The sequence below is a fragment of the Puma concolor genome, chromosome A2, assembly GCF_028749965.1.
Source record: "Puma concolor isolate L17-30 chromosome A2, mPumCon1.1.hap2, whole genome shotgun sequence".
NCBI lineage: Eukaryota > Metazoa > Chordata > Mammalia > Carnivora > Felidae > Puma > Puma concolor.
Genome location: NC_141668.1, coordinates 156,996,843 through 157,012,979, shown reverse-complemented (window position 1 = coordinate 157,012,979; position 16,137 = coordinate 156,996,843). Strand labels below are relative to the sequence as shown.

Genomic DNA, 16,137 nt, shown 5'->3' with positions numbered 1-16,137 from the left:
TTACCCAGGAGTCTGTATTTCTGGCCTCCTGTATGCCAGAAAGGACTCGAAGCTAACACACCTGCAGTGCAAGGAGATGAAAATAGACAAGGACGGTCCAGGCCGCAGGAGCACAAGACAAGAGTAATAAGCTGTTAGGGCACAGGCTGCGGAGCTGGCTGCTGTGGAGTCTGAGTCCTGGCTGTGTGACGCTGTGAAAGTTACACTTGTCTCTGCCTCATTCGTCACGTCTCTGGAGCAGAGATAACACTGCCGCCTAGTGCCTAAGAGGAGGTGAAATGAGGTGACACATGGAAAGGGCTTAGGAACTGACTGGCAGCTTGTGAGTTGCTCAGTCCGTGGGAGCTGGCAGTATTTTTAGGAGGTGAGTTGGAAAGTTTGTACACAGTGTCAACTGTACTTCAATTAAAAAAAAAAAAAAAAGAAATTTAGGGGTGCCTGGGTGGCTCAGTCAGTTAAGCATCTGACTCTTGATCTTGACTCAGGTCATGATCTCACAGTTTGTGAGATTGAGCCCCACGTTGGGCCCCACGCTCACAGTGCAGAGCCTGCTTCAGATTCTCTCTCTCCTTCTCTCTCTCTGTCCGTCCCCCCACTCCTCTCAAAATAAATAAATAAACATTAAAAAAAAAAGAAAGTGGAAAGTAGCACACAAAAGTCACACCCTAAGGTCTTGTACAAGTATAAAATGGGGACTAAATCTTCAGTTCCACACTGCCTGTTGCCCAAGCGTGGAGGGAAGCCTGGCTGTTTGAGTGGGAGTGGCTAATGATGGGAGCTCAGTACAATTCACCTCCAGGCTCTTCCTTACTCCCTTTGTCTCCTGTGTCTTTCTCGTTCTTCTCTTAAAAAATGTGTGACAGTGCATGTTGAAGTATCTTAGATTCGAGGGGAATCATCCCACAGTCACTTCACGTTCCCCCTTTTACTAATCACCTGGCTTCCTCAGCTAAAGTACTTACAACTAATGACAAAGGGATCTTTGCCTTAATCCATAGAAGAGCTTTTAGGTCAATACTCAAGAAAGGACAGACACACCCTGGTGGTGAATGGATACAGGAAGGTGCATGAGCAGCTCCCCCAGGAAGAAGATAGTGGCCTAGAAACCTTGCTAAAAGAAATGCGAAATTAAGCACAAAGCTACCGTTTGATCTTACAGCTAGTAAATATTAAGATATGCAGAGAAAGGTGATTACTGACACTTGTGATGAAGTTTAAGTTCAGCCTTTGGGGAGGTGGTCTAGTAATACACAGCCTTAATTTTTTTGCATATGCTTCGAGTTTGCACTTTTTAGAAATTAGCCTAAAGAAATAATCTAGTAGGGAGGCGCCTGGGTGGCTCAGTTGGTTAAGCATCTGGCTTCTGCTCAGGTCACAATCTCACGGTTCATGAGTTTGAGCCCCATGCCAGGCTCTGTGCTGACAGCTCGGAGCCTGGAACCTGCTTTGGATTCTGTGTCTCCCTCTCTCTCTGCTCCTCCCCCGCTCACGCTCTCTCTCTCTCTCTCTCTCTCTCTCTCTCTCAAATATAAATAAATGTTAAAAAATAATTTTTAAAAAAGAAAGAATCTAGGTATGAGAATATAATGCATATGATAGTGAAAAATTCAAATCAGCCAAAGTATTCAGTGATGGGCTAAATTGTGGTGCATACTTAAGATGAACTCAAGCCCGCCCAATGAAAAATGATGTGATAAAAGAATGAATATGTGGAAAAGTGTTTGTGATACATCAAGTATGTGTGTGTGTGTGCATGTATGCCTGACGTATTACAAACATTTTCCACATACTTTTATATCATATCATTTATATATGTACGTACATTTTTTTAGGTGATACACATATTAATATATATCACATATACCTGTTATATGCAGTATTACACATGTTAACATATTTATAGTGATATAAATATGTATACGTACATATATACATGCACATTTGGAGAGTTAGAGTAAGCAGATTCTGTTCTAACTTGATAGGGATTACATGCTGTGTACACAGAATTATGTATGCAACCCACAGGACTTCTAATTCTCTCTGCCACTTTCCATCAAGCTACTCCTCTGAAACTCTGATGGCCTATGACAATGTATCACTACCTGGTGACTGCCCAGCCCCTCCCCAACTGGCCGAGGGGTACCTATCTTTATAGCTATCTACCTTCCAATGTATAAAGGACTAGAGTCAATTGGTCAGATAGCGGGTAAGCTAGGGACCTGTTTCTGGAGTCCTCATACGGAAAGAGCGACCAATCAGCTTTGAGATCCTGGGGGGTCAGAGGAAATGTTCAGTGTTAAGCGAAAGGGGTGGAATGCACTGAAACCCCAATTGGGATACCTGTATGAATTTCCTGTAATGTTTCTCTTTAGACCTGTTCTTAAATGGGGTGACTGGGTGGCTCAGTCAGGTAAGCGTCCGACTTTGGCTCAGGTCATGATCTCACCGCTCATGGGTTTGAGCCCCACATCGGGCTCTGTGCTGACAGCTCAGAGCCTGGAGCCTGCTTTGGATTCTGTGTCTCCCTTTCTCTCTGTCCTTCTCCCTCTTGTACTGTCTCTCTTTGTCTCTCAAAAAATGAGTAAATGTTAAAAATAAATAAATAAATAAATAAATAAATAAATAAATAAATAAATAAATAATAACTGCTTGTTTGCTTTGGACTGGATTAGCACATAAGCAAAAAAAAAAGTTAAAAGTTCTTATTTAAGACTTTTTAACCTTTTGCAATTTGCACATACTAGTGATTTGCAAATCCTTAGTGGAGTATACAATTATGAAAGCAATCTTTCTTTGCGGGGATCATCCCAACAGAGGGATATGCTCTGCGAGGACCTGGCTCATGCCACCGAGCAACTGAACAAGCTCACCGAGGCCTCGAAGAAGCACTCAGAGCTGCTTCAGTCTGCCCAGGAGGAGATGGCCAAGAAGGAGGCCCTGATCCAAGAACTTCAGCACGAGGTGAGGTCCAGTGCCGCGGCTCATTCTCTCTGTATACGGCAAGGTGGGCCAACAGGGCACTTAGGTGGTCAGGCTGCACTGCGGGCTCTGAACAACTTGGTTGCTCACGTGTGTTCCGACTTGCTCAGCTGCCTCTCTGCCCACCCTCGGCCCCCTGACACGCGCCAGCAAGTTCTAACCTCTGGGGCAAGGTTATGGCTGACTTGTATCCTCCTCTTGGCTGCTGTTTTACATTTTATTTTCCTCAAACGACCCTTTGATTACCAGCGAAGCTTTAAAAAGTTGTTTTTAGGAGCACCTAGGTGGCTCTGTCAGTTAAGCGTCCGACTCTTGATTTTGTTTCAGGTCATGATCTCACGAGTGTTAGATTGAGCTCCACATCGGATTCCGTGCTGAGTGTGGAGCCTGCTTCAGATTCTCCCTCTCCCTCTCTATCTGCCCTTCCTCCGCTCATGCTGTCTTTTCCTCTCAAAATAAGTAAACATTAAAAATGTTTTTTAAAAAAAGTGTAAATAAGTCTGTGGGAGAGAGGGAGAGGGGAGGGTTGTAGCAGCAACCAGCGTTTACGGATGTGAACGGCAGCCGCAGGGTCGACAGCTACGGACTGTGAGCATTGCTGTGGTTTGGGTTGGTTTTAACACCTTACTGCTTTTCAAGCAGTATTTAATGAAAGCCTGAGAAAATAATGTGAAAAGTCTGTATCCTCACACCTTGGGAAGTTTGTCTGTTCTAACCGGGCCATGTGCCCAGTTCTAACTTGCCACCTTCATCTGTTCGATTTTCTCAGCTAAACCAGAAGAAAGAGGAAGTAGAACAGAAAAAGAATGAATATAACTTCAAAATGAGACAGCTTGAACACGTAATGGATTCTGCTGCTGAGCATCCCCAGGTACCTGTGCTCTGGGGACATGGAACGGTTTCGTGGGGGATTGCAAGTGTGGACATTACTAAGACTGTAGCTTTGTGTTTTTATAGAAAGAGATTTTCACCAGTACCTTTTCTACTCTTTACTTGATAAAAAGGTACTGGTGTTTTATTTGTTTCACCTGCACAGGAATTAGAATGATAGGCTGAATAGCTAAGTGTTTTCATTTGAAATGAAATCTTTATAAAATATCACTTAATCAGGTGTTTGGATGGAATTTAATTTTATTTTAGAGCCCTAGAACACCACCTCACTTTCAAACACACTTGGCAAAACTCCTAGAAACCCAAGAACAAGAGATAGAAGACGGAAGAGCATCTAAGGTTTCTTTGCAACACCTTGTCACAAAGCTAAACGAAGACCGAGAAGTCAAAAATGCTGAAATCCTCAGAATGAAGGTAACTGGATCGTCTTTTTCAAAAAAAATCTTTTAAAAGAAACAGTATCCAAAATCAACAAAAGAAACAGTATCTTTCATGGTTACTGAGGGTACAAAATTCATCAGGCACAGAACTAAATAAAGGGCAGGCAGAAAAGCCTTCCTCTCCCCGCAGACTGCAGACTACCTGGCTGGCGGTCCCTGGAGGCTCTCACGGTAGCCCCATTTCCATATAACCAAGTCTGCAGCCGTCATCTCCCTGTTTCTATGATGGTGTCAAACACAGGCTGTGCCAGCTACTCTGATCACAGTGCCGCCTGACTTACATCCTTGCCAGTTTCATAGCTAAATACGCTGTCTTGCTACGGTTGTAAATTTGTATTTTTCTCATTAAGAACAAGATGGAGGGGCACCTGGGTGGCTCAGTTGGTTGAGCGTCCGACTTCAGCTCAGGTCATGATCTCACAGTCCGTGAGTTCAAGCCCCGCGTCGGGCTCTGTGCTCACAGCTGGGAGCCTGGAGCCTGCTTTGGACTCTGCGTCTCTCTCTCTCTCTGACCCTCCCCTGTTCGTGCTCTGTCTCTCTCTGTCTCAAAAATAAATAAACATTAAAAAAAACTTAAAAAGGAAAAAGAGTAAGATGGAGCACGTTTTGTTTCTCTGACCTATATCCTTTGCCCGTCTTGCTATCATTGGACTTTCCCTTAACAATTTGTAGGCATTCTCTGTATATTCTAGAGATTCGCTTTTGTCTCAGGTAGTTAATAATCTTCTCTTGTTTGCCATTCCTTTAAACTTCTGTTTTACTTTTTTTTACTCAGGGACTTGGGGTTATGGTGATTCTGCACAGGGAGAGTGTGTTTCGAGGAGTATCGAGGGGAGGGAGGTGTGTGGTGTGGAGGTGTGGACAGGTGTGGGTGGAGTAGATAGGATGCTTCACAGAAGATCGCATTTAGGCTGTGAGGCCTTGGCTCTGGAGTGAGGTTTTGTTCAGGAACAGAATTAGCTGTCTCTCAGGCTTCGTTCCTCGTGGAGGGGATCACTCCTTGCCTTTTTAATTAGGGCAGCTCTCAATCTGCTGAGGAATGTGGCTGTTACCCAGATTGGCATGATTTTAGTACTCAGAGGAAATTGGGTCAGCTTAAAAGAAATCGGACAATGGACAAGGAGAAGTAAATGGAAAAGGACACCCCTTGCAGACAAGCATTTATTTCTTCTGGATGGTTGTGCCCGTGATTTTCAAATTAGAGCTCACTTGGGGATTTTGAGCGATGGCTGTGGCACATCAGTTGCACACTGTGTACAACATGGTTCCATCCATTATGCTGTGCTCACCGCAAGTGTAGTTACCACCTATCACCATACAACGTTTTTACAGTATTACTGACTCTATTCCCTGTATCAGTTTTGTTTTTAATTAGAATTTATTAAATAGAATCAAATAGAACATTTATGAAAGTATGGACTTTTGGCCATCATTTTTCATAAAGGCATTTTAATGAATTGTGTGCTATTGATAAGAGACTATGTTTAACACCCTGTGGGTATGAAAATCCCCAAAAGCTTGTCGTAGTCTACTTGTTATCCAGCGACACCCAGTGCAGTGTTCTGTGCATAGGAAGGGGCTAAAAAGATGAATATGTGTCTCCTTTGTGGCCTTGGGGAGCAAAATAACACCTACTACAATGTATCTTCTAAAAAGACATGATTTGCTGTCTTCTTAGGAGCAGTTGTGTGAAATGGAAAACCTCCGCCTGGAAGCTGAGCAGCTAAGAGAAAGGAACTGGCTCCTGCAAAGTCAGCTGGATGATCTTGAAAGGGAAAAGCACAAGAGGTGAGAAAGAGCCACCAGAACTCTGTGGGCTAAATCTTGGCCTGCCCGTGTACAGTTAGGTAAAAGCGGTTGAAATTGGTTTCACGGCATGCGCAGCGTTCACCCCCAGTCCAGGGGGTGCTCTGTCAGTTGCTTTGGAGTCAGGTCTGATGAGGGGGTCGCTTTTTTGAGTGGGAGAATAGGCCTTCATGGTATCACCTACTCTGTTAACCTTCGCATTGTTGTAGAGCTATTGAAAGGAATTTGAAACCTGTGAAAAATTTGAACCAAACTGTCTGCTTCTATTTTAAGAAAAGGGGGTTGGGGTGGGGAAGCAACAGAGAAGGTTCAAGAGGGCCAGCAGAAAAAGGGAGGATTTCCTACCAGTTTCTTTGGCTTCGTGACTCATGGTCCAGGGAATGCTCCTGCGCAGGAAGGAGCTTTACTGAGGAGCATTCCCTTGGGTTTGGGTACCTCTGTGCAGGTGGTTTGCCTTTAGCCAAGGCACTTTCTAGTTGTATTTGCTAGTGACAGGGCAGTATGTCCCAGGCAGCTAGGCTTTGTCCTATCGCTGACACTTGAAAGTCCTGTGACTTTGGGCACAGTTTTTGACTTCTAGTGACTTAGTTTCCTTAGCCGTCAAATGAGGAAAATGATAGCTCTCTCACAAGGTGTTTTAAACACCAAAAATAACATGTATAAAGTGCCGGTTACAGTGGTTGGCAGAAGGGAGTCAGTCAATAAATGGCAGATATTAGGTATACAAGGCGGAATTATGATCCTGCCCTTCTGTGGACTTTTCTGAGTGAGGGCTTAGAGATGAGGGTGACCAGGAAAATCGTATAGCAAGTTGAAGTGAAGCAGAGAGAGGTCTCCGTTTGGGATGAAGGCCCTTACTGAATTCAGCTTCCCAGATTAAGGGTGCCTGCTGTTCCTGCTGCTGCCAGCAGGTCTCGGGCAGACACTGTCCCCTCCTGCAGTTCCCCCTCCCTGCCCGGAAGTGGGCCTGAGATGCTCTGTCCGAAACCTAACGAAGACAACAGATACTGGAAGACGGTAGTGGTGGCTGTGCTGACAGTCCTTTCCCAAATGCTTCAGGTTTCAGTGAGCGTCGCACATGCTCATTTTAGTAGCGCCCCTCCCGGGGATTTCACTTCCCTTTCCAGGTGATTCCAATGCAGGTCGTCCGCAGCCTGGCCACATGCTCCCCATCAACCCCTCCCCCCGCCCCCAATAAAGAAGAACATTGTACTTGGTACATTGTCTTTTATCAAGAGCTAGTTTGAGCATGGAAGATAGAATGTTCCTAGCCCATTTATAAAATCACAGGTAAAAAATACTTTATTTCGGGGCGCCTGGGTGGCTCAGTCGGTTAAGCGTCCAACTTCGGCTCAGGTCACGATCTCGCAGTTTGTGAGTTCGAGCCCCACGTCGGGCTCTGTGCTAACAGCTCAGAGCCTGGAGCCTGCTTCAGATTCCGTGTCTCCTCCTATTTCTGCCCCTCACATGCTCATGCTCTGTCTCTGTCTCTCAAATAAATAAATGTTAAAAAAAAAATAAAAAAAAAACAACTTTATTTCATAGCCACATGTCCCTTATGAGGAGCCATACAGAACCTCCTTCCTGAAAGATTAGAGTGGGAGAAAACTGTGACTCTGGGGTCGGATCCAGCCCACAGCGCGTTTGGTAAAGACAGTTTTATTGGATCATAGTCACGCTGTTTCATTTCAATACTGCTGTGGCTCCTTTTGCATTACAGCAGCCACGTGGAATAGTTGTGTCAGAGACCCCACAGCTCCCAAAGCCTAGAACATTTTGTCTGGCCCTGGACAGGAAAAAGTTTACCCACTTTTAGAGTAGAGCATAGAAAACACTTCCCTAATGATTCCGGGCGTTTTCCTCACTGAGGTCTCATTACCATTTCTGTCTAGGCTGCCAGATTCATTAAATGAAAGAAACTACTGGAGCTTCTGCTTTCTTTCAAGAAACGATCTTTTCCTCATCAGTGAGAAATATTTCTAGAGGAGCCTGTGGCATTCAGGCAGCTTCTCCTTGGGGGATGTCCTCCTGGTCCAGGAGCTGCCCACAGACACTCAATTTATGATCCTGCCCTGGTCAAGCTTACAGGGAATGAACTCACATTAATCAAATTCACATGATACTGATGCATCGTCCAGAATGTAATTTTCTTTATATAGAGGAGCATTCCTTTTCCGTCCGGAGATTTATGTCTGGTGCTCAGGGAATCCCCTTCCTGGTGTCAGCATACATGGGATGCCAGAGTGTCATCAGAAAATTGCCAGCTGACCATGAAATCCAAGCAGATGGAGTGTTGGGGCTCCATGTGCCAGGCCGGCCCAAGGTACCCTCCCCATACCCAGAGATGCCCCCTCCCAGCTGATCACCAGACTTCTGGACCACCCATCTCTCAGCCCCTTTTGCTCACATTTGAGCCTCATAAGATACCATTCTTGGCTAAATTTCTACTTTACTTTCAGCCAAGCCTTGATTAGATTCCCTGCTCTGTTCACCTCATTTTTTATGAGGGGCATCCTGAATTCATGGGAGGTGCCTTATTTCATCCCCATATATCAGTCACATTTGTGAACTGTGCTAACTTGACCTAATCACCAGAGTTAGCTTTTCGTTGCAGAATTTGGCATTGCTGCATACAATAGATATGAAATTGCTACTCGAATATGCTTAACAGTGTTTCCCCTTCCTCCCTTTCTCATCTATGCAGCCAACAGAATAATCCAGGTCATCAACAACTGAAGAATGAACAAGAAGAAATGATCAAAGAAAGACTTGCTAAGGTACAATTTTTCTTTTTTTTTTTTACATAATAGTTGTTTTTCTTGTCCAAGAAATGCTTTTATACTTAGCATTTGTGGTTATATGTTTTTTAGAAACCATTTTTACTTTTGAAACTTGTTTTTTCTGTATTCCCACTGTTAAGATTGATACTTACCATCAGTTTTTAGACATCACTGATAATCGAGAGCGAATTTGTCTTCATGCGTTTCCACAGTTAGTCTGCTGCTCGGTTGTCTGCACACAGTTTTGCATTTAGAATAGAAGGAAGTTTTGGGCATCTTTGTGAGGCCTCCCAGGGCACAGTTCATGAAGTCTTAGAGACATGTACTCCCTTTATGGGTGCGCAGTTGGGATATTAGAAAAAGGTGTTGGTTTAATTTCATTATCATGAGGGAGATGAACTGCTTACTTTCAGTCTTTTTCTTAGCAACAGTAAAAACTTAAGCCATCTTTTTTTTTTATCTTATTACAGAATAAATTAGTTGAAGAGATGCTGAAAATGAAAGCAGAGTAAGTGCACTCGTTCATAATTGAAGTTCTTGTTGGTCTTCTCTTTCTTCTCTCAGGGAGGAAATACTTCCTGTATCCACAAGGTAGGTGACTTCTTGCCTTCTGCAGTAGTATGTGGACACGACACAGCAGGTGTTTTCCTAAACACCACTGGCTCATGGGGCTCCTCACGTGAAGCCATTCCAAACAAATTCTTAAAGAAGTAAGTGTCACGAAAGGCTTAGTTTCTCTTGAGTAGTTGATGAATCTTCTCCTCGTGGATGGTGAGAACAGTATAACTGACCCGGTTACTCTTTCACGCCATCTGGTTTCCTCTGATTTAAAACCTTGAGGCCCGGGGCGCCTGGGTGGCTCAGTTGGTTAAGCTACCGACTTCAGCTCAGGTCATGATCTCACAGTCCGTGAGTTCGAGCCCCGCACTAGGCTCTGTGGTGACAGCTTGGAGCCTGGAGCCTGTTTCAGATTCTGTGTCTCCCTCTCTGACCCTCCCCTGTTCATGCTCTGTCTCTCTCTCTGTCTCAAAAATAAATAAACATTAAAAAAAAATTTTTTTTTAATAAATAAATAAATAAATGTCCGACATCAGGTCATGATCTCGTGGTTCGTGGGTTTGAGCCCCACGTTGGGCTCTGTGCTGACAGCTCAGAGCCTGGAGCCTGCTTTGGATTCTGTGTCTCCCTCTCTCTCTGTCCCTCCCCTACTCTCTCTCACTTGCTCGCTCTCGAAAATGAATAAACATTAAAAAAAAATTTAAAAAAAATTAAAAAATAAAACCTTGAGGCCCCCTGAGACCCACAGATCAATACTCTTGATTTCTTCTTGTCTTGACTTTGGGTCTCTTTACATGTGTTCTGTAAACAGGATTTTTAGTTTATTCATACAGTTTTCATATTTATGTAATCTTATAAACTGCCTCATTCTTTTTTTTTTCTTAATTATTTATTTTGTGAGGAGAGAGTGCAAGCAAGGGAGGGGCAGAGAGAGGGGGACAGAGGATCCAAAGTGGGCTCTGCACTGACAGGCTGACAGCAGTGAGCCTGATGTGGGGCTTGAACTCACAAACTACAAGATCATGACCTGAGCTGAGTCAGACGCTCAACCTACTGAGCCACCCAGGGGCCCCATAAATTGCTTCATTTTTTTTGATGAACAAGATATACTGTATTTTCTGTCAAGTTCAAAATAAGTATACTGGTTGGTGTTAAATAAAATGGTAAAACATTAGAAATGAATAGATATTCATCTGGAACAGAGGTCCTCAAACATTTTCACTTGTTATATATACCTCTTAAGAGATTTTTGGAACACCATATACCCTCTTGCACATTTTTGAGTTGATTTCATTGAAATCATTGAAATTTTTCATTGAAAGGATGGAAGTTCCCTCATACTGAAAATAGTGCCATTTAGGAATAAAGATCTCGGCATGAGGATGGCCAAGTGGTCTAAGGCACCAGCCTCAAGCTCCTGCTTCTGGTCAGCGCTTCTGGTCTCCACCTGGAGGTGTGGGCTCGAATCCCACTTCTGACCTGTCTCCATTTTTGTTCCAGCCATTGTCCTATCAAAAGTCTCACCTTGAACTGGCCATAGAAATAAAGCTCAGGTGGTGTTCTTTTAAAAGTATCCAACTGACTTGCTACTTTCTATCCATTTAGCAACACGGGAATAAATCACCAAACTTAAAATTGCACATTGTTCCTTTTCCTTTCAGACTGAGTTTCCGTTCCATACCTACACAGAATTATATCCTAATTTAACATATTGTTTGGAAAATTTTTTGTACCCTTGGCAACAAAAATATTTATATAAGTGGGAAATAATTTGTAAGTGTTTTTTTATTCATATGGCTCTAGTGCTGTCTTTTTTCCGGATTGAGTATTCATTACAATTATTACTCACAGTGTCCTAAATTTATTATAAGTTTTTATAAATAATTAGTATACCTGGTAAAATTTCACTGGAAATGCATATCCCAGTGCATTTTATTTTAGTGCTCTTGCTTCAATGAGCTCATTTTTCTGTTATACTTAATTCTGGAATGAGACCATATTCAGTATCAATTCTATTCCTACTTTCTGTTTTTACAACTATATGTGCTGAGAAATCTTATTCATATAGTAAGTAAATGACAACAGAAGAAATTTTGTTAGAATCCTGTCATACAATTAATTATTTGAGCTCCAAGTTAGTACATCAAAGATTATATAATCTGTCATCAAAAATTCTTTTTAGTGATCAGCTGACAAAAACTAGCTATCTTGTGAAAGATTTGTTACCCAGTCATCTGTTTTATAGCATCAAAGAGTGTAGATGTGGAACAGAGCTCGTTTCATACTTGGATCATACATACAGTTCAGGGACTGGCTCCGAGACAGTTTGTTGTAGAGCTAGGATAGAAATACTGATCACTTACAGGATCTATGAGAATCCAGCTGTATAGTGTGTAGAATTGCGGCTATTTTAGAAATAATGCCCATTTTAGACCTTCTAGCAAAAAGAATAAAAGCTGTGTAAGTTGGCACGTGATTTATTTCATAATCTAGGGACCAAGAGTCTCGAGTGATACATTGTCTCTGGAAGATACTGTGTGCGAGAGAAGCACGCACTAGAAAATGGCACACCCGGTTTTATCGGTCCCAACCCACAGCAGTGATTTTTACCATAATGTTATTATCTATTTGTGTATGTGAGGCCCCTTTAAAAAGCTATAAGGAAACCAATTCCCAGCTGACAGTGGTGTAGGCACGAGATGTTTAATTTCATACCACAAGCAGTCTGGAGGCGCATTGACTCAATGATGCCATCAGGGACCCATACCCTTACCATTCTTCTGCTTTCGGCACCCTTGCTTGTGGCCTCTTTGCCACGAGATGGCTCTCATAGCCCCAGATGTCATCAACAAGAGGATCCCGGCTTATGGTGAGGTGGGTTCAAAAGGGCTTTCTTTTGTCGGGGGAAAAGCTCCTAGTAGCTCCCAAGAATCAGCCTGTGCTAATGGACAGAATTAACACTTCCAGCAAGCTGAGGAAACCAGTACCTGGCAGTGGGGTGGAGAGATCCATGCTTAGTTTAGACCAGTTACTTTTTTTTTTACCAACCCTTGGGAACTCGGTGTGCTTCTCCTTTTTTTTTTTTTTTTTTTCCTTTTTCCCCACATAAAGTGAGTTTTTTTTTTTTTAATTTTTTTTTTTTTTAACGTTTATTTATTTTTGAGACAGAGAGAGACAGAGCATGAATGGGGGAGGGTCAGAGAGAGGAGACACAGAATCTGAAACAGGCTCCAGGCTCCGAGCTGTCAGCACAGAGCCCGACATGGGGCTCAAACTCATGGACCGTGAGATCATGACCTGAGCCAAAGTCGGCCGCTTAACCGACTGAGCCACCCAGGCGCCCTAAAGTGAGTTCTTATAAGCAAGGAAGTAAGGGAATGGCCCTTGGGTAAGCAGCAGGGTCTGCCATGCCTCAGAACCTTTTCATCAAACTGGAGCAAAATACACAAGACAAATGGAGAACAGCTCCAAGTGAACTGGGGGAAAGGTCCGTGCCCTCCGCCCCCTGCTATTCTTCTGAGGTTTCAGGGAGTGTAGTCTAAAAACACTGCTCCTGAAATTAGTTGGCCTTAAGTGGTATATTAAATTCTGAGTATTATGTCATTAAATAATCCTTCTATTCCATATGCATAAAAATACAATAAGAAGTATTTGTTTCTTTTGGGAAGCCTCTAGGATTCACACAATTTTATTAAAACAGTGAAATTCTATAGAACTCCATGATAACTTTGTTCCTCATGTTCCTTTTCAAAAGTGTATAAATTCTAAATAGCACATCCTTGAAGAAATGACGAAGGTCCCATGGTCTGAGAACCAGTTTTTGGAATCAGAAATGATTAAGATAGGGGCGCCTAGGTGGCTCAGTCAGTTAAGCGTCCGACTTCAGCTTGGTCATGATCTCCAGTTCGTGAGTTCGAGCCCTGTGTTGGGCTCTGTGCTGACAGCTCAGATTCTGTGTCTCCCTGTCTCTCTGCCCCTTCGCTGCTCGTGCTCTGTCTCTCAAAAATGTATAAACATTAAAAAAAAAAAATGATTAATATATGGAGCCTTGAATAAATGATGCAGACCGTCATAATACTTAAATTACATTTGCTCCGGATGGGCTGAATCCAAAAGTTTACCTTTTAAATTTTCATTATTTAAGAAATAGTTTGAGGAATTTTCCAAAATGAAAGTCTTTGGTAAAGTAACAACAACAAAGCCTATCTGCAGCCCTCGCTATCTCCCTAGGCTGTCACTAGGGGAGGGCTGAATAATTTGTGATGCTTTCAAATCAAAATTCTGGGCTTGGGTGAAAAATGTCTAATTTGAATACTGTTGTAATTATGTTCCTTTGGAATACCACAAAGTGATATTTGTTGCTACAGCCTAGAGGAAGTCCAGAGTGCCCTTCAGAACAAAGAAATGGACTGCCTTAGAATGGCTGAGGAAGTTGAACGGACCAGAACTTTGGAATCCAAAGCATTCCAAGAAAAGGAACAACTGAGATCAAAGCTGGAAGAGTTGTACGAAGAAAAGGAGAGAATATTCCAGGTGCATTTGTGCGTTGGTTTTTCGCATATAGTTAGGACGCGTGTAGGACCACACGTCCTGTGGTTCAGAGCCACTCTAGCACACGTGGAGATGTCTGGTCATGAAACCTGGGAACCCGGGCCCTCTAACGCCCTGTGCTCTTGGAAGGCATGAAATAATGTTGTTGTAAGAGAAAAATTAAGAGCAGTTCATTTTCCCCTCCCTGGATTGATCTGCCTGCAGGAGATGGAAATGTTAAGGAAGCAGGTGGAGAGTCTTGCTGAGGAAAATGGAAAGCTGGTAGGTCACCAGAACCTCCATCAGAAGATTCAGTACGTGGTGCGGCTGAAGAAGGAGAATGTCAGGCTCGCCGAGGTAAGCTCTGGAAATTATTCTAAAGAAACTCAGTCAGGTTTTAGAATGAGTGTGTAATTAAAGTTTAATCATTGAATCACTTAACTGTTTTTTGGGGGGGAACTTAGAATCAAAAAAAAGAAAAAGTCAGTCATTGTCATTTCCAAGCATCATTCAATCCGTTATCATACTCTTACACATCAGCTTCTCGTTTAACATTTAGTAGTTTACAAATTGAAAATTGTCATCTTAATTTGACATATAAACTTAATGAATGCAAAGAATATCTTCCTGTAAGCCTTAGAGCCTGAATTTTTTTTTTCCTTTTCCTTTTTTAAAAAATATGTTCCCTAGGAGACCGAAAAGTTGCGTGCTGAAAATGTATTTTTAAAAGAAAAGAAAAGAAATGAATCGTAAGGATCTCGGTCAACTACGTAGGCATCACCTCTTGGGAGACTTTCTTTCTTCTTGCAAAAGTAAGACCTACACTTGTGCATTTAACAGAGCCGAATTAAGGAGCATGATTCCTGAGTGTGGGGCAGCAGGGCTGACATTCAAGTTCTGCATCCACACGCACCCTGTGGCAGTGGGCTTAGAAGTTACCACCCCATTTCAGAGCTTTAAATCGACTGTAAATACTGGGAAAACCTTTTGCATTTTTAAAATAAAAACCTGTAGCTAAGGTTTGCAGTGGGTGTTGGCCAGGTCATTTCTTCCTTAGATGCTATCATACTCTCCTCGGAGGCCTGTAGCAGAAGCTCTAACAGTATGTGGTGGTTTCAGGACTTGCCATGAGGTTCATGTTCGCGTAGCATGTATGAAAGGCAAACTTGTTTAATATAGGTTATTTTGTATTCCTACTTTATTCTCATGAGCATTTTTTTTATGACTGTAAATATGGCCAGTTTTCAAAATGTAATAAAATCCCTTAAACACAGTTTCGTAAAGTGATTTACATTGTTCACTTAGGAAAGCTGAATTAAAGGCTTGTTCGTTCAACTTGTACCTAATGAGCGTCCATCTTCCGCCTGGCACTGGTTGTCAGTGAACACAGCAAACAAAGCCTGCTGTCCCCCAGGAACTGCTGTGTGTTAGCACTTCATTCCTTTTTGTTGTGAATATCTCATTGAAAGGATAGGCCACATTGTATTTACTCACCATTTGATGAACATCTGAGCCGTTGGCAGTTTGGGGCTACCCTGAATAATGTGGCTATAAATATTTGTATAGAAGTCTAGGTGGTGACTTATGTTTCCTATTTGTTGAGTAGACACCTAGGAGTGGAATTGCCACTAAGTTTGTGTTTAGCTTTTTAAGACGCCAGTTTACTTTTCCAGATGTGCTATTTGGTTGCACCATCTATGTTCCCACCAGCAGGGCGTTCAGTTTCTCCATGTCTTCAGCCCTTGTTCTGGTCAGGTTTCTTACTGTAGCCATCCCGGTGGGGTGCAGTGGCTCATCATGTAAACGTTCTCCTAATGACTAATGATACTAAGCATTTGTTACACAGAACACGATACTCAGCAATAAAAAAGAGGCAAACTGACAAATGCCACAACATAAGGAACCTCAAAAAGTGAAAGAAGACAAACCCAAAAGATCGAATACTGTATGATTCCATTTATGGGAAAGGTCCAGAAAAGGCAACATTATAGAGATAGAAGGCAAACCCGCGGTTGCTGTTGGCTGGGGATGGGAGCGGGTGACCGTATGGGCAGGAGGAAACTTTTTGATAGAGGGGAAATGATTTGGTTTGTTGTGATGATTGCATAGCTCTGTAAGTTTACTAAAAATTAAACTATATTCAAAATGGTTTC

At 42.7% G+C, this 16,137-nt stretch overlaps 1 protein-coding gene across 5 annotated transcripts in view; it reads left to right on the top strand.

Annotated features, from left to right (window-relative positions):
- Window positions 1–15,325, top strand: part of KIF15 (kinesin family member 15) — a 78,559-nt gene extending 63,234 nt beyond the window's left edge. For 3 of the 5 annotated variants that reach the window (XM_086698463.1, XM_086698462.1, XM_025916160.2), the window contains 9 exons: window positions 2,815–2,961; window positions 3,749–3,850; window positions 4,120–4,284; window positions 5,989–6,098; window positions 8,821–8,893; window positions 9,367–9,404; window positions 13,822–13,987; window positions 14,210–14,341; window positions 14,675–15,325. In XM_086698463.1, the coding sequence (XP_086554589.1) occupies window positions 2,815–2,961; window positions 3,749–3,850; window positions 4,120–4,284; window positions 5,989–6,098; window positions 8,821–8,893; window positions 9,367–9,404; window positions 13,822–13,987; window positions 14,210–14,341; window positions 14,675–14,737 (996 nt within the window). In that variant the 3' untranslated portion in view covers window positions 14,738–15,325. Of the gene's footprint in view, window positions 1–2,814; window positions 2,962–3,748; window positions 3,851–4,119; window positions 4,285–5,988; window positions 6,099–8,820; window positions 8,894–9,366; window positions 9,405–9,460; window positions 9,488–13,821; window positions 13,988–14,209; window positions 14,342–14,674 lie in introns of those variants that run through there. The other 2 variants (XR_015248438.1, XR_015248439.1) reach the window with 2 other exon arrangements.
- Window positions 15,326–16,137: the final 812 nt, after the last annotated feature.